Genomic DNA, 27,312 nt, shown 5'->3' with positions numbered 1-27,312 from the left:
AACTAATTGACTAATCAAGTAAATGCTCCATTAAGCTTCTTGGAGTTGCTTCCTTTCGGTGCATCAAACCGCGCTCATAACGCATGGGTTCTTGCAAAAACAAAGCTCGATAACTTCGCAACGTGTACGTTCAGAAGTTAGGTGCGACCGTTCGGTAATAACCACGAATTCCGTTTATCGATGGGATCGCGGAAACCCGAAGACGTGTAAGCGGAATTGAGGGTTACTCCCATAATCCATGTTAAATGCCATTCGAGATTGCATCGATTAAACTGTCTCGTAGAAGCTTTCGGGGCCACAATTGCGCTGGAAATTACGTCCTCTGAATATCAGATCTCCTGCACCCATATTCTCGGGAAATTGCTCGAATTCAAGCTCCAGTATGCAAGAGTTCTGGCTTATTTGACACTCCTTAGTTCGAATGCCTCAGGCTCGGTGAAAACTTTTAATATTCAAAGTAGTGTCATGATTATAGCTCTTAAAAAATGAGAAATTGGGGAATTTCTATTGGACGGCTACAAATACTTCTTTTCAGAATAATAAAGTGCAGGGGGTGGTCAAATTATTATACTCAAAAAATTTCGTCAAAATCTGTGAAAGTCGTGGCTGTAATTAAAGTAGCAATGCATGAATGTAATTGTTTTTTCATTTATTGATTAACTACAACAGCTGGTAATATTGTGAGTAATTTTTCAACATATAGATCTTACAAAAATAAATACAATTATTACAAATAAGACAGGAATAATAGAGAATATCATTAGAGTATGGCAGAGTACTCAAAAAACTGCAGGAAGTAGCCACAGAATGCATTGAAAGTAGTGTTCCTGATTTCTCGATATTTTTTGTTTCTCGAGAAATCAGAAATGAGATCATAGTTCTTGAGAAGTCTCGAGTATTCTCGAGAAATTGAAAAAAATATTGGAAAAATTATATTTTTGGAATAATGTTGATAATATTTATCAGAAACATAAGAAAACTTTAACTAAATGATTATTACTGAATATAAATTTATTTATTTAATACAAAATTTGTACAAAGCGAAACATTACTTTTTGGTTATATATATATTATATATTATAATTCTGATTTCTCGAGAAACAAAAAATATGGAGAAATCAGGAATAATCATTTAGTTAAAGTTTTCTTGTGTTTTTGATAAATATTATCAACATTATTCCAAAAATATAATTGGCTGTTAAATGAAAAAATGCGTCTTTTGACCCTTTTGGAAGAAATTCTGGATCACGCGAAAATTTTATACGCGAAACAATAGTCTTATCTCCTCTTTTCTATATTTATTTAATAACCACAAGAAACTCATTAGGTACTCAATTCAATACACTTTTTTTCTAAATTTTTAAATAAGAATTTAAGAGCACCTCCAGCAGTTAATAATATCGAATCTTCTGTACTGTGATTTTCTATTGGAATTCATATAGGTTCTAATGTTATTAATAAGATGTATTATAAATTGTAGATGTGGTTATATATACACGTTCGCGATTAACTAGTAATACATTCATTTACGAAAATAAATTAGATTTATAATATATTTCCTATGCTTAAGTTTCTCGAGAAATTATAGTATTTCTCGAGAAATACGAAATAAGCAATTATAAAATTTCTCGAGAAGGAACACTAATTGAAAGCATACCACGCCGAATCCAAGCCGTCGTAAAAGCTAAAGACGAAGTCACCAAATATCGAGTAATTGTATTTCTCAATTGGCCACACACTGTAGGTACTATTTCAGAAAGACTGCAGCTACCATTCATATATTAAATAAAGCTATAACAACTCAATAGAAGATACTTGTAAACTGTTTGGTAAACTTTTGGTAGCCTGTTCCACTGATTGCGAGATTTTGAAAAGTGAATGAATATAGGAGCACAGATGCTGGACTTCCGAGTTCCTGCCTCCGTTATCAAATTGGCACTGGCTAGAGTAATAGTTAAAATTACTGGCGCGAAGAAAGATTTGCCTGCAAAATTTAAAATATTCTCTTTTTCTAGGTAAGCTGACCCTTGGATCGAGCCGAGATGCGGATATTCCTGTCGTTGGTACCGGCGTCGAGTCCATTCATTGCGCGATTGAAAACAATAACGGCGTGGTCACTCTCCACCCCATAAAAGGAAGCACGGCAGTCGATGGTGTACCAATAAATTCGCCAGTGAAACTCACTCAAGGTAAGACCTTGGCTCCAATACGAATGACCAAGTCTGAGCCCCTCAAAAAGGCGCTGGTCGGTTAATGCTTGCCAGCGAAATTGAGCCTGACACTTCTGACACCTTGACAATTTTTAAACACTCCTCTGAATCATCGAAGAATCGACGAATTCTACTGAAAAACATTCAACGATCCTATACCACTTATTTCATTTTTAAAAAACATTAGAAAAAACCTCATTCTTCTATGGTACCATTACTCCTTTAATAACAATACCCACGAGAGATAAAATGAATATTAAAAGTAAGATTTCATCTGTGAAAATAGATAAACAGAATTTTTCTGCCATTTAAATTAAACGGAAATAAATAAGTCCCAAGTTATTTCAAGTAACAGTTCCTCTTCTAATTCAATGGCTGTGTCGAATCGTTGCAGGTTGCATGCTGTCGATCGGCAGATCGAACTACATGCGTTTCAATCACCCAGCCGAGGCGAAGCAGCTGCGATCGGCGCTGCCGCACACGCGGATCTCAATGGCGCCAATAAGTTTCTCGCTGCCCGACAATCAGTACCAGGAAAACTATCACCTGGAAAGGAAGCCCCCGGTCGCGCCGCGCAAATCTCCGAGGAATTCCTGCTCGGACGACGAGATCGGTTTCCTGGGGAAGCTGACGAAATTCGAGATGCTGGCGAAGCAGAACAGGAACAACTGCGTCTCGCCGAAAGTCTTCCCAGCAGGCGCAGTCACCACGAACGTTCCGGCCGATCAGATCCTCGGCCACTCGAGGTCCTCCTCTCTGATCTCCCTGAAGAACAGCAACAACAACTCACCGCTACAGAACCTGACCAACCTAGACAGAAGCCGTTCCAACACCCCCTCCTTCAACCCATCCTCCCCGGGCCGTTTCTTAAACGCGTCACCGCCGGGCCACTGTTTCGCTGCCTCCTCGCCGAACCACTGTGCCGACGAGAATCGCCAGAGACCGGACACCCGGACGCCCAGCCGGTGCAACACCCCTAATCTCCAGTATCAGAACTGCTCGACCCCCCATCACAATCAGATTCAGATGTACACCAGCGCGGAGTCGTACCTGAAGAGCTACAAGCCGTACTATCGGGAGAACAACAACGAGAACGCCCAGACGCCGCAGAGCGTGATGGTGTCGAGGAACAATGTGAATCAAGGGGACCCGATGTCGCGCAGCATGACGTGCCAAAGGTCCAACGACCTGGACGAGCTGAACGGCAGGGATTACGACATGAGCCAGAGCTTGATCGTCACCAAGACCACCACCACCGAGTACCACCAGATGGAGAAGTACGGCTCAAATCCCAGCATCTGCAGTAATCCCGGCAGCGGCGGCTACTTGCCCGGAAGTCTGAGGAATGCGGCCGGCGCGCAGGGTTTCGGCTCGAATCCGAACATCAAGCGGATACAGCCGCCCAGCCCGGCGTTCAATCGTAATCCGAAGTACAACGAGCCGAAAAGGGCTTTCGGCCGGGTGAAGAGCCCGACCCCGAGCGCGGGGAGCGGCTGCTCGCTGGAGGAGCTGCACGAGAGGCAGATCGACGCGGAGAACAAGCGCAGAGAGGCGGAGATCAGGAGGAAACTGGCACAGGAGGAGAGGCTGAGGGAGCAGGAGGTCGAGAGGCAGGAGAAGATGAGGCTTGAAGAGATCCTTGCGATGTGTGCCGAGTACGAGAGGCAGAGCACCGTGGAGAAGCCCAGGCAACCTAACAGGTGAACGGTCCCTCGTATTCGTGCGGTCTGTTACGTTCCGAGAGTATGTTACTCGCTCGTTATCGCACTGGTAGGCCATCCCACGGCAAATGGATAATGCTCTGGATGTAGTTCGTGGGAAATTGGGAGGGGTTTAAGTCATCATTTTGATGACTTCGTATTTGTTTAAATGGTACAGAGTGTGTAAATAAATGAAGAGGGAAATTTGTGCGATTAAAATTGATTTATTCAGACTATTTTCGGAGCAATGAGCAAAGTTTGCAAGTATTTTTTAAGCAAATTCGAAAGTAGTGAAATGATGATTTAGAATTGAGTCTGATGATGGGAATTTCTGGGTTGCATGAAAACTTTGAAAGTTTAAGGGACTTTATGAAGAGATAGAAAGGATTCGTTTAAAAAACTAAAAAAAAATTCTTTTATAAAATCAGGATCTAAATTTGGGGCGAAGCCGAGTAGTAAAGCCAGTAGATCTGTATAGATACTCGGCTTCGCCCCAAATTTAGATCCTGATTTTATAAAAGAAATTTTTTTTTAGTTGTTTTGGTGAAAGTAGTCACATATCTGGATTAGCCAGGCATAATGAGCCGAGGTACATTTCGTGACCCCCGAGTTTACCGTTCGAAAGTTTTTAGGCGACAGACAAACGCACAAACATAAGAAACACTTTCTGCTTCATAGTATAAGATGCACATTCTGTACGCGTAAACGCAACGTTTCATTCGTATAGCGTCAAATTTATGGTACGATCTTCTCCTTCCGCAGAATCAAAACGAACGGCTCGCTTCCGCGCGACAAGAGGCTTGGCTACAGCTCGCCTTTCGACAGCCCGAAAAGTCCATCGAAAACGCAGCCGCATTTCTCCTTCGACGCGGCGAAACAATCGAACTCAGCGTCGTACGAGAACGTGTGCGTGCAGAATTCGAAAGTAATCTTCCAAAACGGCAGCGCGCCAGGCAATCGTCGAAACCAGAGCAGCCAAGCAGAGAGCCAAACAATGGCGCTGGTACAGGACCATACGCAATCAATCGCGCCGAACAATAACCAATCGACCAAGTGGCCAAACGTTCTTGGCAACGGAGACCATAGTTTTTCCAGCTCGATCTCGCAAGCTCGTGGCCCCAGCTACGAGAATACGATGGTCGACGCCTCGAGCCTGAACAACAACAACAGCAACTACGCGCAAACTAACGACACAACGATGGAGACGTCCACGTATGGGACGATCCAATTAAATGGAGCGAGGATCAACGGGCAGCAGAACAACGCGCGCAATTACGATAATTCCGCGTCCATGGCGGGGAACGTGAGCCTGTACGAGAACGTGGTGATCACCACCGCGCAGAACAACAATCAAAATCATTCCATGCCAAAGAAGAACAGCCAGCTATCAAACTCGTGCGAGATGATAGAGAACAAGCTGGCTATATCGAACGACGACCTTCTCGAGGCTATCGAGCAGCTTTCGATGCTCTCCAAGTCCAAAGAGATCTGCGTGATCCCGAAGAAGATTAATTCCGAGAAGGATAACGCGAAGTCGAACGAGGCGAAGGCTGACAAGGAGAGGAAGGAGCTCGAGGAGGAGGACAGGAAGAAGTACGTGGAGTTCCTTCAGAACGAGAAACTGCATATCCTTGGGAACATGGACGCGCTGAAGAGGAGCGTCGCGGACATTGAGATTCAGGAAGAGGAGATTAGCAGGGAGGTCAGTGATTTAAATATAGCTCTCTTTAGATATGGTATACGAAGACGTTGAGACAGAGGAGTAGAGCTATTCATGATCAATTACCTACCTCGAAATAATTACTGGAAAAGAGTCCACTTTCAAGTTTAAAAGTAAACGCGGTCGGTGCTCGGGGTAATCCACAGCCTAAGCCCCGTCCCCTTATCTAAGTTTACCTTCTTTGTAGTATTTGCTCGCGTTTTTGCATTTCGCGATAAGTCCCTTCCCTTCGTGCCGCCAATCCTTCGTTCACGTTCCTATTCAGTCACGTCCGGTCGTTCGTACGTCGAACACATACAAACAGTGCATTACCCTGATAATTGACACCAACTCGGCAAAGCGTCATGAAGCAATTTACTTCCTTGTTTACAAGATCAGAGGTTCTGAAGCAAAGCTTAGAACAGGTGATCGAGAGTATAGAAATTGTTTTTTTTTTGTTGTCAATGTTATTGCCTAAGTCAGGCCCAGTTTCTATTTCTAATTGGAGCTGAACGTGTGCTTATTTGGCAGCTGGAGTTAGAAAAAGCACTGCTGTCTGCGGAGTACGAGTCAGAGTCCTTGAAGCTCAGCCAGGATGAGGGCGAGAAGATAAAGGTGCAGATGCGGATCAACGAGCTGGAGAGGAAAATGGCCGAGGATAATACGACGCAGGCGAATCTGCAGGCAGATGCTAAGCAGAGGGTTCAGAGGGCTCAGCATGCTTGCGGCCGGTTAGAGGAAGAACTGGCGAATTGCATGGATGACGCCGGGCAACAGGATATTAGCGAGAAGCTCGCGACCCAGCAAGACCTCCTGGAGTCTGAGAGGAAGGCCTTCGAGGATTTGGAGTTCCACCATCTCGAGGAAGAGGCGAGCAAACTAGCGACCAGGGAAGAATTGCAAAGGTAAATCTAGTTTCTGTAGGAAAAGTATTGCGGCAATCAGGGACGCATATGTCTGAAGGTTTCATCTTGCGTCGAGTGAGATCTTGCAAGTTATAAAAGATTTCTTCTTTAATATCGCTCTAAGGTAGATGTTGCTACGTATAGATGTGGGGTTTCTTTGGAGAATCCTGGGCTACCTCTGACTTTTTAAATAGTTAAAAGTTATTAAAGTATCGGATAAGTTTTGGAATTCTACGAAACGTATTAATTTCTTTTGGATGTGTTGGTAGAGTGAGAAGTAAAAACGTAAACGTGTAGTAAACAGTTGTATTTTAGAGCGCAATTATGGTTGCTTGTGTTTTTGTTAAAAAGAGAGTTTCTTCTACTGTTTAATTGCCTTGCCCTTTAAACAATTGCATTATGATCTTTCGTCGTAGCTACTATTAAATTGTATTACAGTAAATTATATTTTAAAATGAATGAACACTGCAATTTTTACTTCAAATTAATAACTCTGATGTATGTATATAAAACAAACCCAACACGTTATGGAGCCGTCACTATAAACTTAACAGTCCATTGCATACGGAAGAGTTAATTTACCTACTCAATCTGATCGAGTAGAATAAAGTCCCTCTGAAATTTAAAAACTGAAGGAACTTTTGAGATTCCAACCCAGTCTTGATACATCTACCGATCACTGTCAGAACCGGAGTTTTCATGTGCTCGCTCATCTTCTGATTCGATCATAGCTTTCACTTGACATTTAATGCGTGTAAATCACTCTTTCCAGATACTTGACTGAGATGACTACCAAGATAGAAACCAGGAAGGCTCGCTTGAGTCACTTGGAGTCGCAAAGATCTGAAGCAAAGAGCACAGCGACTAAAGATGCGAGAAGCCTAGAGAGACAGAAGCTGACACATTTGAAGCGGTTGGAAGAAGTTAGTGCACATATAACTCATTCCATAGATGCTGATACAGTAAATTGAGACTGTTAATTATTCTAATTTCTGGCTTTATCCGACAGGGTCGAAACCGAGTTAGAGCGATAAACGACGAACTGACGAAATTGGCACAGAACTCGTGCGAGAACAGCGAAGAAAAACGATCTCCGAGCAGGGAAGACTTCGACAGGATCTCCAGGGTCACCACTGACTCCCCCATTGTGAACAATCAGGGCAGCTTGGGAAGGAAGACTATCGAATCCCTCAAGGAAATTGAGAGAAATCGGCAACTCCACTTAGCGAAGCAAGGTATGCACATCCGCATTTCTGTAAACTTCTGTGTACGTGCATGTATCATAGAGAAGCGTGTTATTTAGTATAGAATAATAAGAATTAATCTTTAGTAAGTTAAGGTAGACGTTCTTGTACATTTATATGCAAATGCGTAGGCGTTAAAGAGAGGAGATAGATTTTAACGAAGAGATTAAAATTAATGGGAAGCTGTTTGATGTTCGTGTAATCGGCCATTCTGATTAAGAATTAACGTAATATGTTGCAGGTAGTCAAGTTATTTCAGAAGAGAGACGAAGAGTCGAGGAGCTGAAACGAAGAGTGCAGGACGAGGTTCGATCTCAATGGGAAGAAAGGAAGATGAACTGCACTTCTTTCAACAGTGTCGAATCCGGAGAGGAATCTTCCAGTTATTCAACGGGGCCAACTGAAAGGTGAGGCATTCAATGATCAGTCATTCTGTCTTTAAATGCAAATCCCGCAGCTTTCGTTTATTTTCGCAAGCAGACGAAAATAAACGAAGCCTGGCCGATTTGCATATAAAAGCAAGATCGCGTTCTAAAATTCGCCCTCTGCGTCTTACGGACGAAACTTTTCGATGAAAGTGCCCAATGTGATTTTGACAAATAGCAGACCATCGGAGCTGCATGGCTATAGTTTCGAAACTGCGTGAAACGATATTGCATAGAAGTCGTTTCACGTTTTTGGAGTTCTTACATAGAACATTTAGTTTCCTAAATATTTGCGTTGACTTTATACACATTTAATAGCCAGCATAAAAGGCGAGTGAAGAATTTTTGTTAATGGAAAGCTTTCACAGTTCCTTGGTTACGAAATCTATACTGGAAGTAAAAGAATTTAAAAATGTGCAGATCCATCCATCGTAAATCAGAAAAATATCCTCGTAACATCTGCCAGAATCAAAATAATATTTTACTTTTGTTTGAATTATTTTTAAAGTCAATTTGATATTTTAAATTTCCATTCTGTTAGTAAAGTACCCGGCGTTGCCCGGGTAAAACTTTGATTGTCACAGAGTGTCTAGGGGGTGAAATCAGGGGCAAGGTGTGAGACGTCCAGATCTCACGATAGCCTATAATTTCCGCAGGGTTCTAGAGACTAATTACGCAAAATTTGGTCCAGATTGGTTAAACAAATTAGGATAGAAAGTATCCTATATGTTATTGCTGGTCCTAGACTACGTGTATACAAAATTTCAGAAAGCTCCGTTGCGTAGTTCCGACGTGATTGAGTAACAAACATCCAAACACATTTTCGCATTTATTATATTAGTAGCATTTATGTATTTTCAACACCTGCACGAAAATGGGTGTTTTTTACGCCTGCTGAGCGGGAGCAAATAGACCAATTGCAGACGTATTCGCGTTTTCTACTTTTCTCCCAAGGGAAACAGACTTTACGCGCATGAGTATTCCCAATTCTTTACTTTGCTCCCAAGGAAACAGGAGTTTGGCGTTACCCTGTGGTATGAAGATACATTTGTCCGACTAATCGTTATCGATCATGTGTATTTCTTTGCGAATCGCTCAGCAGGCTATCAAAAACACACATTTCATGTAGGTGTTGAAACAAAGTATTGTGCGTGACAAGGGAGAGTCGCGATTTTGCCTGGCGTGAAACTTCACGCTCGTCGAAATCGCTTGCTTCTCTCCCTTGTCACGCAATGTACTATTCCTTCATGTGTTTACACAAACAATGGACTTCGTCCCTTCCTGTGAGTAAGTGAAGGCATCGACGTCATTTTAGTAGTTACTGTCAAACGTTCCTTATCTGTTGGTACAGTGACAGAACAGGCATCCATACGTTTGATAAAAGTAGCAAACGCGTGCATTCCTCGATCAGTAGTTACCCGCAGTCATCGGCATATCTTCACATTTAATTCTCACTGAATTTCATTCAAATCTTGGTGCTATCGAGCATTCCAGGGAAGGTAAGGATAAAATTCAGTGCCAACGAACCTATCAAGGTGAAAATTGTTAAGAGCCTCCTCAGTGTCAGTTAAACTAACTTCTCTTAAGGTACGTATACAGGACGACACTTTTGTGTCTAGCTAGAGCTAGTTGCAGTGTCTTCAGTCTAGCTAGACCTAGTTGCAGTGTGTTCAGTCTAGCTAGACTTAGGTGCAGTGTCTTCAGTCTAGCTAGAGCTAGTTGCAGTGTCTTCAGTCTAGCTAGAGCTAGTTGCAGTGTCTTCAGTCTAGCTAGAGCTAGTTGCAGTGTCTTCAGTCTAGCTAGACCTAGTTGCAGTGTCTTCAGTCTAGCTAGACCTAGTTGCAGTGTCTTCAGTCTAGCTAGAGCTAGTTGCAGTGTCTTCAGTCTAGCTAGAGCTAGTTGCAGTGTCTTCAGTCTAGCTCTAGCTGCAGCTCCCGCGACGATAGGTCAAACTCAGTGTCGCGGACTGCTCTAGACAGTTTCCAATCTTCCGGAAGTTTTGTTTGAGTGTCGCATACACTTGATCTGGACACAAAAGTGTCATCGCGTAGACGTATCTTTGGCATCATTACATTCGCCAAATTAAAAACAACCATGGATCCATTGATGCCTACACAAAACTCTTGCCCAATTTAAACATCTAATCCCAGAAATAATTAGAAACTACAATAATTACACATATACCCACGAAACGACTTCAATCAAATACACCTCAACACACCGCCGCACCAATTTAATCACACTTCCCTCCTCACCTACAAGTACACCTAGGACCCAACAGAGGCAAAACTCTAAACCCAATTCCCTCCCAAAATTATAATCCTCGACCTCCTCGCGTTCAATCCACGCAACACACATCCCACCAATCTTCCAAACACCCATCCCCCAACAGACTCCCCAACGCTACAAAGAAGTCTCGAAAGCGCCTGTTACAAGCAGCGAAACCAGGCTCGTAAAGAGCTTGGGAAGAATGTTAAAAAGCCTTTGCTCAGGCACGCTCGCCGCGTTAGCTCTTTAATAGGCCTTTGCGAGTGAAGTCGCCGCTGGACGACGACGAGTTTTTCACCGCGTCGAATGGGAACGCCTTGTGAAACCTAGTAGACTCGTCATTGGCACCGGCGTAAGTGTTGCGTGGACACGCCGTGCCTCTTTTACCGGGCGGTTTCGCGAAACTGGCGGGAGCAAAAGGTGTCGCGTGTCCAGCTGGGCAGAGGCGAGAGGAGGCCTCGCGGATCGGGGGCGACGGGGCCACGCGTCCCGGGATCGGCGTCGACGATCGCAGATTGCCGGTCTTGATTGCGCCCGGCCGGCAATAGAACGCTTTATCGGGGCCCTCTTCTCGTTGTCCCCGCGTACACGCCGCGGCCGGGCGGGTGGGGTGTTATCAGGCGATACCGTATCTGTTGCAGCTTGCCCGCCTTTCCACGACTCGGCCCAGCATCGTCGATACGCGGTCGGTTTCGACGAGGACGGTTCACCGGAGCCTGGAGACGCTGGCAAGGGGCTCGGCGCCGCGGGACAATATGCTGCCACTAGCGAACGCACGCCCGGCGAATTAAATGATTCGCAACCTTGTCGCGGCTACGATGCAGCAGCGCGCGGGGATACAAGAACGCTAGCTGGATTCGCACTCGGGGCGTCAACGATTCGTGGGTCTGCGGATTTCGGTGCCTCGCTGGATCCGGGGATAGAGACTTGGAGGAACCGAGTGAAAGTCGTGGGATGAGCTGCTGGGATGATGAAGTGCTAGACCACTTGCAGAGTGAGCCGCGAAGGAAGGAAAGAAGCGCCGGACTGTCGTGGAATCGTGGCGGAAGTGGGTTTAATCGCCGCTGTGGATGGAAAACTGCGAAATTCTACTCGTTCGATAAGATAAGCCTGTACTGAATCGCGTGTAAATTTTATCGACGGCAGTTCTAGATACCGTGCGAAGGCGAGCGTTCTCGAATAGACTCCTTTTAACGAGAAGTGAAGCTACAAAGGATCGCCGAGGAATAAACTTTCATTGTACAAGGCGAACTGTAATCGCGAGTGTAGTTTGAACTGTTTATTGGGAATCAAAACGCTGTTGCACTGTAATCGATGCAGGGCAGCAAAGTACCAAGTAAATGAGGTAGAAAAATCGGCATCCATCGATGACGAAGGAAATCGTCAGTGCAATAATAAATTGGGAGACGATGCGGAACGAAGTGTAAATAATCTGCTTGCGTGCACTGAAATTCATAGGAAATGTTTTAAAAAATTGGATTTAAAGGTGTCGTAGAAATAAGTGTCTCATTGTGCTGAGAGGTTCTTTAGTAATTCGAACGATAGTCAGCCGCACAATTCAAGAGTCCGTCGTCTATTCAGAAGTATTACTCAGGAAGTTTGCGCACGCGTTTTAAGAAAGTGAAAACGCGTGCACAGTATCCATTAAGTCGAGGAGCGAGGGAAGAGAATATTTACCGTTGGAGAGGTCTGGTGTCGTCGACGCTGACGAAAGAAAGTGAAATTGGCGGTCATCGAGCAGCGAAATGCCGTGGCTGAGAATTTGCCGGAGCCCGTGCTAGAGGATTTCGTTTTAACGCGACGGCCACGCGCCAGTTGAGAGGGTGCGTTAAAGGGACGATAATGCGCGAGAATGAACGCGAGGGAAGTGGGCGCGTCCGTTTTAAACGAAATTAGACTCCGAGGGTGCAATTTGATCACCCTCCTCACCAGCAATCGCGTTTACCTCACCAGCAAAGATTGGCTTTGCGAAAACTGCTGCCAGCCCTTGGAAACGCGCTCGCGCGCACTCTGTCCACGCTGCTTGTGAGTTTTTATCTTGTTCCGTCGAGTTTATATTTTTATATCATTTGCTTTACTAGTTAAACCATCTCTGCTAGTGTCTGTGAACACGTTGAGTATGGAAGTTAGTAAAAATGATAATTTTCTGTAATTGTGATTGCACAGAGGGTGGAATTAATTTTTGTGAATCGAAAGAAAGGAGGCGTTCAGGAGAGGAGGTGAAGTATTATTTATCACCACTAGTTTGTAGATATGTTGCGCTGGAAGTCTTGTCAGGGAAGAAGAAAAATGGACCTGCAGACATACTGGATGCGTATCGCGTGCCTCGGTTGATTAAGAGTTGGATAAAAGTTCCACTGCTATCAAGTAATCGTGTAACGTAGTTAAATATTTCATCGCAGAGTCAGGCGCAATTACGGGCTTTCGTTTCGCATTGTGAGCAGCAACGCGCAGCGAAGTTTAGAACACAGATACGGTTACAAACGTTGCTAGAGAAACGTTAGCAGTGGGACTGGAAACATTAGACAGTATAATCGCGGATTAGAAATTGAATAACCGTTCAGCGTGGATGTTGCTATAAAACGGTTCTTGAAAAAAGGCAAGAGAATTTTTGTAAATGTTCTCAGGTTTAAATTACATTTGCGCCTCTTCACAAATAGTTTATTAATGGAGAGGTTCTGCTGTTTGATTCTGGCTAAGCTTTTAATTCCTCAAACGTCTAAATCATTTGCTGCCTTGGGTGTTCGGTAAAAATGAAAATCAATTAATTTACTTACAGTAAAAATTAGAGGCTTCTGGATCGAGTGATATACAATTTATGTTTCCACCACAGTTGAGGAACATGTTTGACACTTTTTAGTTTTACCACAAAAAAATTCTACATCGTTTGGTGCACGTTTGATGCAAATCAAATTTTGAAGCTGCAATTCAGAGGCAGCTCCAAAAATAGAAATAAAAACAAAGCAATAATTTTATAAACAGTTTTTTTCTAATCAATGCTTGAAACGGTTCCGAAAATAACTTGTTAAAACTGTTATAGACACAGAATTTATTCCAAATAACTGTTATGAACAACCGAAATTTCCAACTGTTATCTGTTTCGGTTACGGTTCCTATTTCCCTCCTCATATCGGTTTTTTAAACGTTATTTTTTGGTTCTATATCGGTTCCGAAACGGTTTCATAATCAATTCTTGTATCGACTTTTCCCTAATTGATATCATTCGTTATTGTATCCTTACAGAAATCCTTATAGAAACAGGAGAAACTTTTGACTTCCTATTCTGAATAATATAGTGTGTGTGAATGTAAAAAATGTGTGGCTGATTTATTTATTTCAACGCTTTATTAGAAATCAATGATATGTATAAATGTTTCTCCTTTTTCTATAATTAATGACATCAATTAGGAAAGAATCGATACAAGAATTGATTCTAGAACCGTTTCGGAACCGATATACATAGAACCGAAAAAATAACGGTTAAGGAACCGATATGAGGAAGGAAATAGGAACCGTAACTGAAACAGATAACAGTTGGAGATTTCGGTTCTTCATAACAGTTATTAAGAATAGAGGTTCTTCATAACCGTTTGGAGAACCGAAATCGATATTATAACAGTTTTCAAGCCCTGCTTCTAATTTACTCGAAGTTGGTAAAGCTGGAGCTGCACCCCTTTTGCTCCAAGGTTAGGGTGCCCCCTAAAATTGAAGGCGCGATAGAATGTTGAGACGCCCGCTAATTTTATTCCTTTTGATGTGCTAAGTAAATATGCAAAATTTCAGCGCAATTGGATTATTCTGAACCCTGCCTCAAGAAGCTTAAAGTTACTATAAACTTTTTTATTTCTTTTTATTTATTTTTTGCCTCCCTTAGAAAATAATCGTTCACTTGGAACAGAGGCTCGTGGAATGCATAAATATTTTACTGCCATAGTCCAAAGACTGGAGAAATGGAAAACTTGTACCACCCTCGTTCTTCCACCACTTAAGGATATCTTAACGGTCCCAACTCCAGTTCCATCGCACATTTGCTTACACACAGTGTTGCATATTAAAAAAAAAAAACAGCTGTTTGCAAGAGCGCAGTTTCCTTCGAAACTTCGAGCCACTTGAGACAGGGTTTAGAGTTGTTTGATCAAGCTGAAATTTTGCACACTAATTTACCACGCCAAAGGGAAATAAATTTATAAAAAAAAGTCATTATCAGGGACACCCTATCCAAGGTCCCCAATTAGTAACGTAATCTTCCTTGAATCAAACACGGAATAAAGTACCAATCTCACGCGCCGGCATCTTCTAAACAGAGAAGAACCCCCATCCTGTGATCTATGCAACGTGCAACTGTCAGTGGAACACATCATCCTACCCTGCAGGAAATACTACCCCGATAGAAAAAACTTCAACTTGGGACCCACCCTAAAGAACAACTTAAGCGACAAAGGATCAACACAAAGACTATTAGATTACCTGAAACATACCAAGCTGTACAACCAACTGTAGCCCAGACCCTAGGTCGCTAATAACCCATTCTAGTGGTTGATGCGAAATTAAATAATGGGGGGAAAAAAGAAAAAGTACCAATCTTGAAAATTTCTATAACTTCCCCATTTCTTAGGCTTGCTTCATCCCCCAGTAAATAGTAAATATAAATATTATAAACTACAAAAAACGTTGAAAAAAAACAGTTAAAAATAGTTGACATTCCAATCGTACCTCCACTTTTTTGTGTCTCAACCAACTCGCTCGCAACTTTAAAGTTCGATTGTCCGAAGAGCAGTACCTCGTAGGTGAAAACTTCACCGGACACTTTCGCCTGATTTTTGCAGAAGGGACCTTCCATTTCCCAGTTGCACCGCGATTCCCTGCTCCCCCCTCGCTCTGTGCATCTCATCGCGAGGTGAGCGCGCGTCTCCTCGATTCCACCTCCCAACAATGACGGCATCCGTGGCCTCTCCCCGCGCAAAAGGAGCAGCTCGAATGAAAAAGATGACCCCGTTCTTGGGGGTCAAGGACAACGTTGCCATAGCAACGGGACCGAGAAGAGTGTCCTCCTGGTCGTCATCCTCGTCTCCGTTCGCTGGAACATTGTAGAAGAATTAAATGCCTGTGCTCGTGGCACCGCCGAACCGGTCGACCGAGTCACTTTGTACTTGTTAGGTTTTAATAATACCTGCTGCAGCTATGGCCTCGCCAGTAGTGACGATCCACGCCAGCTAGGTGAGCCTTCTGCGAGCGTTTTTTCCACGCGATCCGCGGCCGCGCCGACCGGCTAAAGTTCACGGGACCGAGGTGCCGAGACACGCGCTTCGGGACGGCCTGCGAGGATTATATAAGCCGAAAACGGGTAATATTGCAGGCGAGATTTATTACCTCTACTATCACGTAGCAACGCGACCTGGTGACTGGCGTCGAGTGGTGTTTTCTTCAGGATCGTTTGTGGTTCGCCGATACCGGTGGGCTTTTTGCTCGACGTTCCCAAGCGGAATCCAGCGGAGCTGCGACCGAATTGTGACGTTGGAGCAAGGATTTACTGTTTCTCTTTTATACTTCTTTTAGAGGAAGCACTTCGGTGATTTGTGACTAGTGTTTTGGGGGAGACGATGTTAATTTTACCCCCTGCGGTGTAATGTGTTCTATTGTCCGCCGATTGCGAATAATATAGTTGAGGCAGGTCTGGCTCGTCTCTGTGGGAAAAACTGGGCAACTACCTAGGGCGTAGGGTTTGCGAATAAAATATTACAGGTTGGACTGTGAATGTTCTAAGCTACGAATACAAATTCAGAGTGGGGTCGTCAAAAGGCCGAAATAAATGTGTGATAAATAAAAGGCACAATTTGGCGAGTTCGCCCAGGGCGAAAAAGGTTTAAGCTGGGGTTGAGTAAAGTTATTTGAAAATTAGTACCGTAAACTGCGGTGACTTTGCCCACTTCTTTTACTCCGACTGTAAAATTACCGTATGATTGAATTCGTTATTGTTTTTTTCGTTTGACCTTGGGGAAATTATTGCTATCGATTACAAAACACCATGTGTTGTAATTACTTCGCAATAAAATGGAATAAAGTTTCTCCGAAAAGTGGGCGATGTCACCCCGGCGCGGGCAAAGCCACCCCCAGTTTACGGTAGTTTATTTAATTCTACGAATTATGAATTATGATATTCTTGTGATGTTTAGTGGAGGGAGTATTTAACGTTAAGGGGAGTTCTGGTCTAGAGCCCCAAAAAATAGGTGATATTTAGGAATTAATTAAGGGAAAACTACTATATATAATTTAATGGGACTTGTTGCATTGTATTAAGGATGTCTTAGATTATAGAAATATATTTTTTGTTTTATAATTAATCATTGCAGACAGCCTTGGGGAGTCGTTAAAGTCAAGGCGTCAAAAAATTTATCCAAATCGGTGGGACCTCTATCTTCAAAAGTTATTATCCGATTCGACTGAAACCTTGTTTATTTTGAAGATTATTCTTTTGGCTACGGGGGGCTAAAAAATTACAAAAATTATATTTTTTTTAGAAAATAACGACACTTCAAGTTTGAAATCACTTTTCCCTGAATTTTTCGTCCTTTCATCGCCTTTGAAAATTATAAATTTTCAACTTTTTGTATTTTTTTAGCCCCCCCCCCTCTAGCCAAAAGAATAGTCTTCAAAATAAACAAGGTTTCAGTCGAATCGGATAATAACTTTTGGAGATAGAGGTCCCACCGATTTGGATCAATTTTTTGACGCCCTGACTTTAACAACTCCCCAAGGCTGTCTGCAATGATTAATTATAAAACAAAAAATATATTTCTATAATCTAAGACATCCTTAATACAATGCAACAAGTCCCATTAAATTATATATAGTAGTTTTCCTTTAATTAATTCCTAAATATCACCTATTTTTTTGGGCTCCAGACCAGAACCTCCCCTTAAAGTACAAAGGGTTACGGAAGGTGAAGAATCTATGAGAAAGTTACGTGGGATCGATGTTAACATAGTGTAATCTTTTTTTGCGATTAGTACCGGAAGTAAAGATTCTTTGGATGAAAATAATATTGAGATCAGATAGAAGATGGAACATGTTTCAATCATTGCCGTTGCACTTTTAGTGGGAGCGGAAGCAGCGACGGTGCAGAGGGTGGAAATAGCGAGAAATTGTCTCCAAGCAAACTTTCGGAACTAACGTCACCCAGTCCAGGACCTTCGAACAATTCCTATAGTCTACTCCAAAATGATAACGTGAGTAAAGTATCAGTTCTTTAATTCTTACAGCTGGAAAGTGAACATCTGCTCTTAGGACTTGCTGGAAATACTTTATTTCCCTTCTGGAACCTCAAGTTTTAACTGACAAGGGGAGGACACCGATTTTGACGAGCCTTGGCACGATGGATCTATGTCGAAAATAAGTAAATAGGTGTCTGAGCGTTTCTGCGAATGGGCCTTAATAATAGAAATATTTACAGTAAATTATTAAAAATTGTATAGTGGCCGTGGGGTTTTAATGGGGAAAAATCCCACACTACCCTGGCGCCCTCGGGGGATTCTGAAGGAGTCGGGGTGCCTTTTGAAGATTTCCCCAAGTTAAAAAAAAAATTATAAAAAAGATTTATAAATTTTTTTTTAACGTGGAGACTTCTTCAAAAGGCACCCAACGCCTCCATAAGGGAATCTCCCGCGGGCGCCAGGGTAGTGTGGGATTTTTACCCATTAAAACCCCACAGCCACTATGAAATTTTTAATAATTTACTTAAATATTTACCATTGGCTGAAACGCTCGGACACCTATTTACTTATTTTCGACATTAGATCCATCGTGCCAAGGCTCGTCAAAATCAGTGTCTACCACATGGTGTCCTCCCCTTGTGAGTTGAATTTTTTTTAGTGAGTTAAAGGAATATTCCTTAAAGAAAAAACACAGAAATTGCTAAGAATTTTTTACCATAAATTTTACTTCGATGATATTTCAATACAAGTAGTAACAATTGATAACAATGGAAACATTAGTCCTAATATCATTTTAAAACCGCTGCTAATATTTTGCAGACACACTTTTCTCCTAAATACGTGAACCATATAATTTATTATAGCTAAGTGACAGTGTTACTATGGTTAGGAATTATTGCCACACGCACCTGTTCAAAGAAACTGGCCTAGACTGTTTTCTGTGCCCCTTTGAACATTACATTCGCTTAAATGCTTTTAACGTCATCAAGTAGTTCATCGCGAAACTGTAAATTATATCCCGAAGGAAGAACATCGTATCATTTTCATACAAGGATTAAAAAAATTATATTTTTATTATCAAATTTTTATTATGAAAAACTTATCTTCTAACGCTAGTCCACAGAAGTCAAATGATAAACCTGAAGAACTAAAGCATTCAATTGACAAACGTGACAGGCTTAAAAAATAGTATTTATAAAAAAACGCGGAACATAGAAAACCCATTAAAGTATCTGTAACAACATAATCGCCGGAATTTAAATTGCTGAGAATGTGCGAAGAATGCAGTAAATTCTTCAGTTACCTCTAATTAAATTTCCAAAAAAGGTAGATAACGAAGGACAGCGAAAAGTGGCGGATTTTTGCAAAAATTAATCTTCCTCTTCAACACAGAAATTCAATTCAATATTTCCTCCAACTTAAATGGCCGGAACACATTTGTTCAACGAGGAGAAAAGAGAATCGGCCAGTTTTTTAGCGGAAATTATTAAAATATTTCCGTCGTCGTGACCGGAAGGGGGACTTGAATTATCGAACGGGGACCTATTTAACCCGTTCCACGAAATTCGCCGTCATTTATGCTTCACGAGGCGGTTAAACCGATCGCCGTCGTAACGACTTTAACGTTTGTCGTGACACAGCGATTTCTCGTGACCGTTTAATGCCCGGCTGTACCAAATTAGAGGAAAACCGTTTCGCCGGCTGCCAAGAGTTCCATGCTTCCGAAAAATGTGAGTCACCGAAGCGACCGGACCTTCGGAAACTGACGTAACGAGAGGCACGGCCCACTTCGCGCTCGAGGGAAGCCGAAAATTTTTTGGGGAAATCTCGCTGCGACCAGAAACCGAAATTAAACGTCGGAATTAAGTCAGGGCCGTTTTACGAAACTTCAAATGAGCCGCGGTTTGCTTGTCCGCGCAACGACGGCCTCTAATTGTTAATAATAATCGCTCCGCCGAAATAGCTGGCAACGCAAAACGATGGAGATGCCTTACGGGCACTTTGGTAATGTTCGATTTTAAAATAGTTGCATTATTTTGAGGAACGGTGCTAAGGTAACGAAAGAAAATTAAGATTCTGTTGGTCCGATGGTGGTTTAGAATCAGAGTTAGATTTTGGAACGTGGAATGGGAATAAAATTGGGATCGCCCTTCTTAATTATTAATCAGGGTGAAGGAAACATTGATATGCTTTGGGCCAGTCTTATGATTGGAAGATGGATTTTTTTTAATGGAAATCTGTTTATGCGTGTGTGTATGAAGCACCCTTGAATGAAAGTAGGGGAGAGGAGTAGTAGGTGTAGGGAGAATATCGGAGAAATTGATAATCGAACGAGATTAGAGTACTTCTTATCTATCCGACAGTGATGGCTACTGCAGGGTTTCAGTTGAAAAGTTCTATCGTTAAAAAGCAAATAAAAGCTCGTCGCTATATTTATCTGCTGCTAACTGTGGCGCCGATAAAAGTTCAGTCGTTAGTCAGCCAATCTAATGCCTATCCTCTTTATAATTCCACGCGACTAGATTTCTCATTCAATTTTCAAATAAATGTTCAAGAAGATTGAAAAGTAAAAAGTAACATGTTAAGATATTTGAAATCAAGTTTTCTTAGTTTAAAATTTTATATATACTTTATAAATTTTCCAGTTCTTGGTGTATAGCTACTTTTAGGATTATACAGTAGGGCGGAGCGATACTATATAGGCGAAAATTTAAATTTGAGTTTTCAGTTGGCCTGGGTGCGGGATAGTTGTCTTTTGATTAACCAAACACAACTGTAAAAAAAAAATTGGGGAAAAATATTCATCTCTGCAGGTTCCTTTTTCTCCTAAAAATGATTATATAATATTTATATTTTCCCACAATTTTTTTTACAAATTTAAATTTTTTTAATTTTAAATTAAAATTTTTTTAAATTTAAATTTTCGCCTATATAATGCAATCGTATTATTTATATTTTCTCACAATTTTTTTTGCAAATTTAAATTTTTTTAATACGATTGTATTATATAGGCGAAAATTTAAATTTAAAAAATTTAAATTTGTAAAAAAAATTGTGGGAAAATATAAATATTATATAATCATTTTTAGGAGAAAAAGGAACCTGCAGATATGAATATTTTTCCAAAATTTGTTTACAGTTGTGCTTGGTTAATCAAAAGACAAATCAAATAAAAATTTCAAATTCAGAAAAATCAAATTTAAATTTTCCGCTCCGCCCTATTATACAGGCAGGAGTAAAAAAACAGTTCAGATATTTATTAATGTACTTGAACTGGTTTTATTTAAAATTTCACAGCTGCGTCTTCGCAATTCTAGCAGATAGTTTTCTGTCCCACTTGAAATCCAAAATAAGAGGAACACAAAATTAGGAAATACGTGTGATTTTATAACAATCTCTTTATTGATCAATATCAAGCAAACTTCCCGCTCGCGGACGCTGAAAGATGGGAAAATTGATCGTAGATGTTTCAACTCGGCGATCAATTTCGTCCATCCGAAGTATTCACTCAGACAGCCTAATTTCAGTAATTACGACCGGCGACCACTATACTTAACGGATTCAATGATTTCATCCGGGGTCGTGGAGTAGGCTTTATGCCTCTTAATGAGTCGAAGACGGATCTTGAATTACACCGACAGGATTTTAATACCGTGTAATTCGTTTCGTACAGAATATGTAATATATCACGCGGATGATTCACGTGACGTTCAAATTACCTTCTTGCCCCCGTAACATTAAAATTTATTATTCGGCTCCACGTACAGCTGTAATTCTATCACAAAGCTCAAGATGAAGAAATTGCAGAGGGCATTCGTTTCGCGATTCCTCCATATCGTCGAAAACAACATTTATTTCTTTCCAACATTCAATCACTTTACTTGTTTAAGATACACACATCTTAAAAAAAAAATTGCCAAGGAATGGAGTGACACTTTTCATCACAGAGTAACTTATCGATATATTTCTTAACTAAGGGCAGTTTTTGTTAACAAATTCATCTGTATTTGCAACAGTACCTAAGTAGGAATTTACCCTTGTAAATTCACAGTTCCCTTCCCCAATATTTCAAGAACTCAAAAAACACAAGAACGCTGATTTCGGGAATTTTCGCGATTCTCGACCTTATTCTGCGATCTTTAAACGTTTGTAGCTCGGAGCAACGTTAACCGATTTTGATGAAATTTTAGGCACGTATACAACTTACTTCAATCTACAAACGGGTTTTTTGAATTTTCATTACAGGCTCACAAAAAAAAGTTAAAAAAACGACCTTTACAAATTTTTTTTTCTATTCCGAACGAACGCATTTTTTTCAAAACGGCGAAACGCGTCAGTTAGCAAACTAATCCTTCTAGCTTCTCAAAAAAACTCATGTCGTTTGGACCAATTCTAAAAAAGTTATGCGATTTTAAAAAACTCATGTCGTTTGGACCAATTCTAAAAAAGTTATGCGATTTTAAAAACTGTCCGAATATTAATGCGAGCCACTGTAGCTATTTAACGAGGCACAGGTTTCCAGCGCCTATCACTGCAAGAACGAATTACTCGCAGCGGCTTCCTTTGCGCTCTTCCCCTAGGGATGCGCATTACCGCATAAATATGCGAGCATGCACTCTCCGCAGCTAATGCCATAAACAGAGCCACCTGTATATAGGCGTCGAATTCCATGTAATCACAGCGTGTTCACGATTCTTTTTTAAACGACACTTCCGGAATCGAGGTGCGCCACGTTGTTTCAAGAATGCCGCTTCGGGATCATCGGGAACGGGTTTCGAATCCTTAATGAGCCTGTTTACCTTTCCCACATCGATCCATTCTTTCATAACGTGGAAGATGACGGGCTGCTCTTTTTGGAAAGCTATCGCAACCACGCTCGCCTCATTAGACCTGCTCCACGATGTTTAACTTAACAATTTCTAATCTCAGTGACCGCCGCATCTGTTCTGGCCTATTATTTTTGTACAAAGTAATCCATGGCCAGATTAACTGCCAGTATTTAGTTGCACTGATTCGTCTCCGAGCCCCGCAACGGTCATTGCGTCCGAGACCTCTTTTTGCATCGGGTGTCCGTGAATATTATCACTGTACAGTCGATCCCTTAAATCGTGCTATGGATGAGATGAATCAGTGCCCCGCTGACATAGACGTGTTCGCTGTCTCCTTCGCTTCGTTCAGGAACCAATTGCTTAGGAGACTGTTACCTCAGTAATTTAATTTAATTTCAATTAATTTAAGCACCTTTGGTGCTGTGATTAGGTCTTAGGGCTCAGACTGTTTTGTTTGTTTTTATTTATTTTATTTCACTTTATTTTATTTTATTGTTTTACATTTTATTTTATGTTATTTTATGTTTTTGTTATATTTACTTTATCTTTGTACTAATTTGCTATATACTTTGTATCTAAAGGGTTCTCCCGTTAATTTAATAATAATAATAATAATAATAATAATGATGATGATAATAATAATAATAATAATAATAATAATAATAATAATAATAATAATAATAATAATAATAATAATAATAATAATAATAATTTGAGTATGAAATGTTCACAGAAACGTATAAAGATTTCAACATTCGTGTTCCTCCCGCAATAGAACACCCTCCTGAAATTTTATTCTCGAAACAAATTTTTTTATATGAAACATGTGACTCACAGGGAGAGGTGTTCGGATGTTCGCCTTCGATTGCTTTAGTTTTCGGATATGTGTTAGGGAACTGAAAAATAATAAATACACGTTTTTTTATTTTGACCCAGTTGCATATTTAGGCGGTGAAATCACCCCTTGAAGTTCAGAAGAAGAGGTGCAGAAGCTCCTATTGTTATTTAAGGAATATTATAACATTAAATATATACATAATGTTATAATATTCGTCAAACTAACAATAGGAACTCTTGTCCCTCTTTTTACGAACTTTGAGGGGTGCTTTCACCCCCTGAATATGCAAGCGGGCCGAAATAAAAAAAACACGTGTATATTTAATATTTTTCGATCCTCTAAGATATATCCAAAATTCAAAGCAATCGGAGGACACCTAAAAACCTCTCATTTTTACAAGTATTAGGGATTGCAATACCGGTATCCCGGTAAATCGTGAGAAACACCCTAAAATTTTTACCGGTAATTTGCCAAATTTCTACCGGTAATTCGATAAATTACATATAGCAATATAGCGCATATATGCGTTCATTAATTCCATCGACATCTACTACGTTATCAGTAAAAAAAAACACTTCAATTACTAATAAAGACGAAAACCGAAGTATCTCGTGAAGAACCAACTCTGATCCAAAAGAAAACTAAGAATCTGAATCAGTCATGAAAAAATGGACGTATTTTCAAGTAGAAAAAGTAAGGAGAAAATATATACTATGAATGGCATATGATTTCTTAATGCCTACCCGGCCAACAAGTGTGGAATCTGAGAGCGCTTTATCCGTGGCTGGATTATTTTGTACAAAAATTAGGTAGCGATCAGGAGACCAAAGTTTAGACGAATAAGGTATGCTTTTGCGTGCTTATTTGATAAAAAGAATTGTTAAATAAAAAATATTTAATTATGTAAGTTAAGATTCTTTTCATTGTTTTCGTGGTGACGATCCATATTAATAAGTATTGTCAATAATTATACAAATATATCTATTTTGTGTTATATCATTTTATATTTTATGTTCAAAATAGTTTTATTTCCATATATTTCTTATAATGCTCGATTAGAGTTAACAAAAATTTTTTTTTTGTAATGTTTACTCTTATATTTTCAATACCTTAAAAAATACCGGTAAATTATCGGTAAACCGGTTTTGATTAAAAAATTTACCCAATTACCGGTAGGTAATTGAAAAAGTCGGTAATTTTGCAATCCTTAACAAGTATAGAATTTAATGAATTTAAAGAGTTCAGACAGTTCGAATGTAGCCTTCCGCTTTCCAGTCGCCGTTTCATCTGAAAGGTTGACTTCAAGGAAATGTTTTCCCCCGATGAATCTCATTCGCCATCCACATGACGCTGCCACAGATTTATCGACTGCCTTGCGTCAGTTTTCACGGAACGCTAAGATTTTGTCAAACATCTTACAGCCATTTGCATAAACTTCTTTCGTTCGGCCGACGATCCGAAATCCACCGATACATGAATTCGTCGTGCCACTGCTGCCACGTTCAACGAGATTGTTCCTACAAACAACGAGTCCGGCGATCATGGATGTCGAGCTATTTCTTATCCTAGGATCAAAAAAGAATCGCCTCGCCTATTCACTCCTGTGCGAAGCGAGAAAAAATGTTAGCGACGCCAGCTGGCTAGTAGAGAATAGAACGGATCACGCGTTTATATTGTTACTGTTCTAGGAACGCATGCCTCTCCTACTTTTCATCGAACGAATGTGCCAGTGATTAGGAAAGTGGTGTAACTCAAAAATTTAATAAAATTGCATCTGTCGCTTATTTCGTAATGTAAGGAGATGCAGCACAAAGTACTTAAGTTACGAATTCAATTTTTTTTTTTGACTTTGGACTTACCCACTTTGATAACACTAGTTTACAAAAGAAAACAAAAATGTATGCAGGAGAATTTTATATCCAAAGTGATAAGAATATTTGAAGTACTTGAAATGACTTGAAGAATTTTTCTGAGTGACTTGAAGTGTTTTGAACGGATGAAACTTCTGTTAGATATTCGACTAGGTGCTAAGTAAGTAATTAATTAATCTAGTAATCGATTCTATTTCATTAGACGATTGGGTCAGTGATTACATTAGCTTACAGCCATCTTGCGCAACAGATGCGATTATTTTTGTCTGATGTCACATGACCCGCTGATTCTGAAAATAAGGTTCAATTTTTTTTCTATTCATTCGTTTTCGAGATATCGATAGGTGAAGTTTTCACCTGTCTGTCAAAAAGGTGGTCCCACTTAATTGCGAATATATCGTGTTGCGAATGACCGATATGGTCGAAAATGATATCAAATTAAAGGTAATTGAATCACCAACAAATGCAGCTCACGACATTTTCAAATCGGTTCAGCAGTTCGGGTGAAATCGATGGAAATATGTGAAAAATGTCATTTTTCGACCGAAATTGAGATCGACAATTCATTTAATCATCTGGGTAAAATCGAAATCACAAAAATGGCCCGAGTTTCTCATTTCTTACGGTGAGTCTGCACTTTTACGAAGAAAACAAGACGCTACTGAAGAAAATCTATGCATAAACACCGAAGCTAGAGACTATTGTGTGAAAACACTAAAATTTCAGTTTTTCATGGTTTTGTGTTTTTTCCGTTTTTATTGTGTTATTTCAATTTTAATTCTCTAAAATACACACGTATTAACAAAATACTTGAAAAAATGTATAGAATGAATTGAAATTGAAGTAACACAATAAAATTGAGAAAAAAAACACAAACTGAGAAAAAATGAAATTTTAGTGTTTTCACACAATTGTCTCTAACTTCGGTGTTTATCCATAGATTTTCTGCAGTAGCACCTTATTTTTTTCGCAAAAGTGCAGACTCACCGTAAGAAATGGGAAACTGGGTCCATTATTGCGATTTCGATTCTACCCAGATGATTAAATGAATAAAAAAAATGATCTCAATTTCGGTCGAAAAAGTGATTTTTTTCACATATTTCCATCGATTTCACCCGAACTACTGAACCTACTTGAACATTTTGGCAGGTACATTTGTTGGTGATTCAATTGTCTTTAATTTGATATAATTTTCGACCAAATCAGACATTCCCAACACGAGATATTCGCACTTAAGTGAGACCACCTTTTTGACAGACAGGAAAAAACTTCACCTATCGATATCTCGAAAACGAATCAATAGAAAAAATTTTGAACCTTATTTTCGGAATCAACGTGCCATTTTACATATGAAAAAAATAGTCGCATCTGCTGCGCAAAATGGCTGTAAGCTAGTGTAATCACTGACCCCAATCGTCTTATGAAATAGAATCAATTACTAGATTAATTAATTACTTACTCACTACCTAGTCTAATAGCTAACAGAAGTTTCATCTGTTTAAAACCCTTCAAGTAACTCAGAAAAATTCTTCAAGTCTTTTCAAGTACTTCAAATATCCTTATCACTTTGGATATAAAATTGATCGAGTCCAACACTTAGTTCCATTCGAGCACCTAGATCATTCGAACGTACAAGAATTATTCCCCTAACACTATCTCGATCACGAATACTCGAACATCTCTAGTGAAAAATGATCTTCCGAGTCATTTCGGTCGAAACTAGGTCACTAATGTTTTTTTTTTTAAATGGAGTTATGCCGCTTTACGATGCAGTAGTAGACAGAATCGCGACGAACACAAAGATCAGCGACCGTGACATAAATTTCCCTGCGCAGCGCGCCTTTCCTATAAACCCACCCGTCTTTTATTAATATCAATTTCAGAAACTGCTGCGACATCCAATTTTCTCTGGACCACCCTAGGTGCCAACGACTCTCACTGCTTTCTTTAAAAAAGAATCCTGCGTTACGAAACGTTCGTGTTACAGGTTTCTTAACGCAGCGGGAACTTGCACATCAATCTTTTATGAACAAACAGCATAGCACAGCGATGTTCATTCAGTATTTTCGTCTTATGGTATGACGAATCGTTGCACGAGGTTCGTTGCAGAGA

General features: G+C 40.4%; 1 protein-coding gene across 3 annotated transcripts in view; it reads left to right on the top strand.

Moving 5' to 3' along the window:
- The window catches only part of LOC143373478 (uncharacterized), a 140,402-nt gene that overhangs the window by 97,288 nt on the left and 15,802 nt on the right, over nucleotides 1-27,312 (top strand). For 2 of the 3 annotated variants that reach the window (XM_076820785.1, XM_076820784.1), the window contains exons 3-10: nucleotides 2,016-2,189; nucleotides 2,605-3,910; nucleotides 4,673-5,612; nucleotides 6,141-6,514; nucleotides 7,287-7,437; nucleotides 7,524-7,749; nucleotides 8,000-8,165; nucleotides 17,548-17,677. In XM_076820785.1, coding sequence (XP_076676900.1) covers nucleotides 2,016-2,189; nucleotides 2,605-3,910; nucleotides 4,673-5,612; nucleotides 6,141-6,514; nucleotides 7,287-7,437; nucleotides 7,524-7,749; nucleotides 8,000-8,165; nucleotides 17,548-17,677 — 3,467 coding nt within the window. Of the gene's footprint in view, nucleotides 1-2,015; nucleotides 2,190-2,604; nucleotides 3,911-4,672; nucleotides 5,613-6,140; nucleotides 6,515-7,286; nucleotides 7,438-7,523; nucleotides 7,750-7,999; nucleotides 8,166-11,092; nucleotides 12,299-17,547; nucleotides 17,678-27,312 lie in introns of those variants that run through there. The other variant, XM_076820786.1, reaches the window with a different exon arrangement.

The sequence above is a fragment of the Andrena cerasifolii genome, chromosome 9, assembly GCF_050908995.1.
Source record: "Andrena cerasifolii isolate SP2316 chromosome 9, iyAndCera1_principal, whole genome shotgun sequence".
Lineage (NCBI taxonomy): Eukaryota > Metazoa > Arthropoda > Insecta > Hymenoptera > Andrenidae > Andrena > Andrena cerasifolii.
The sequence above is the reverse complement of the archived record's forward strand: the minus strand, read 5'-3'. Positions and strand labels throughout refer to the sequence as shown.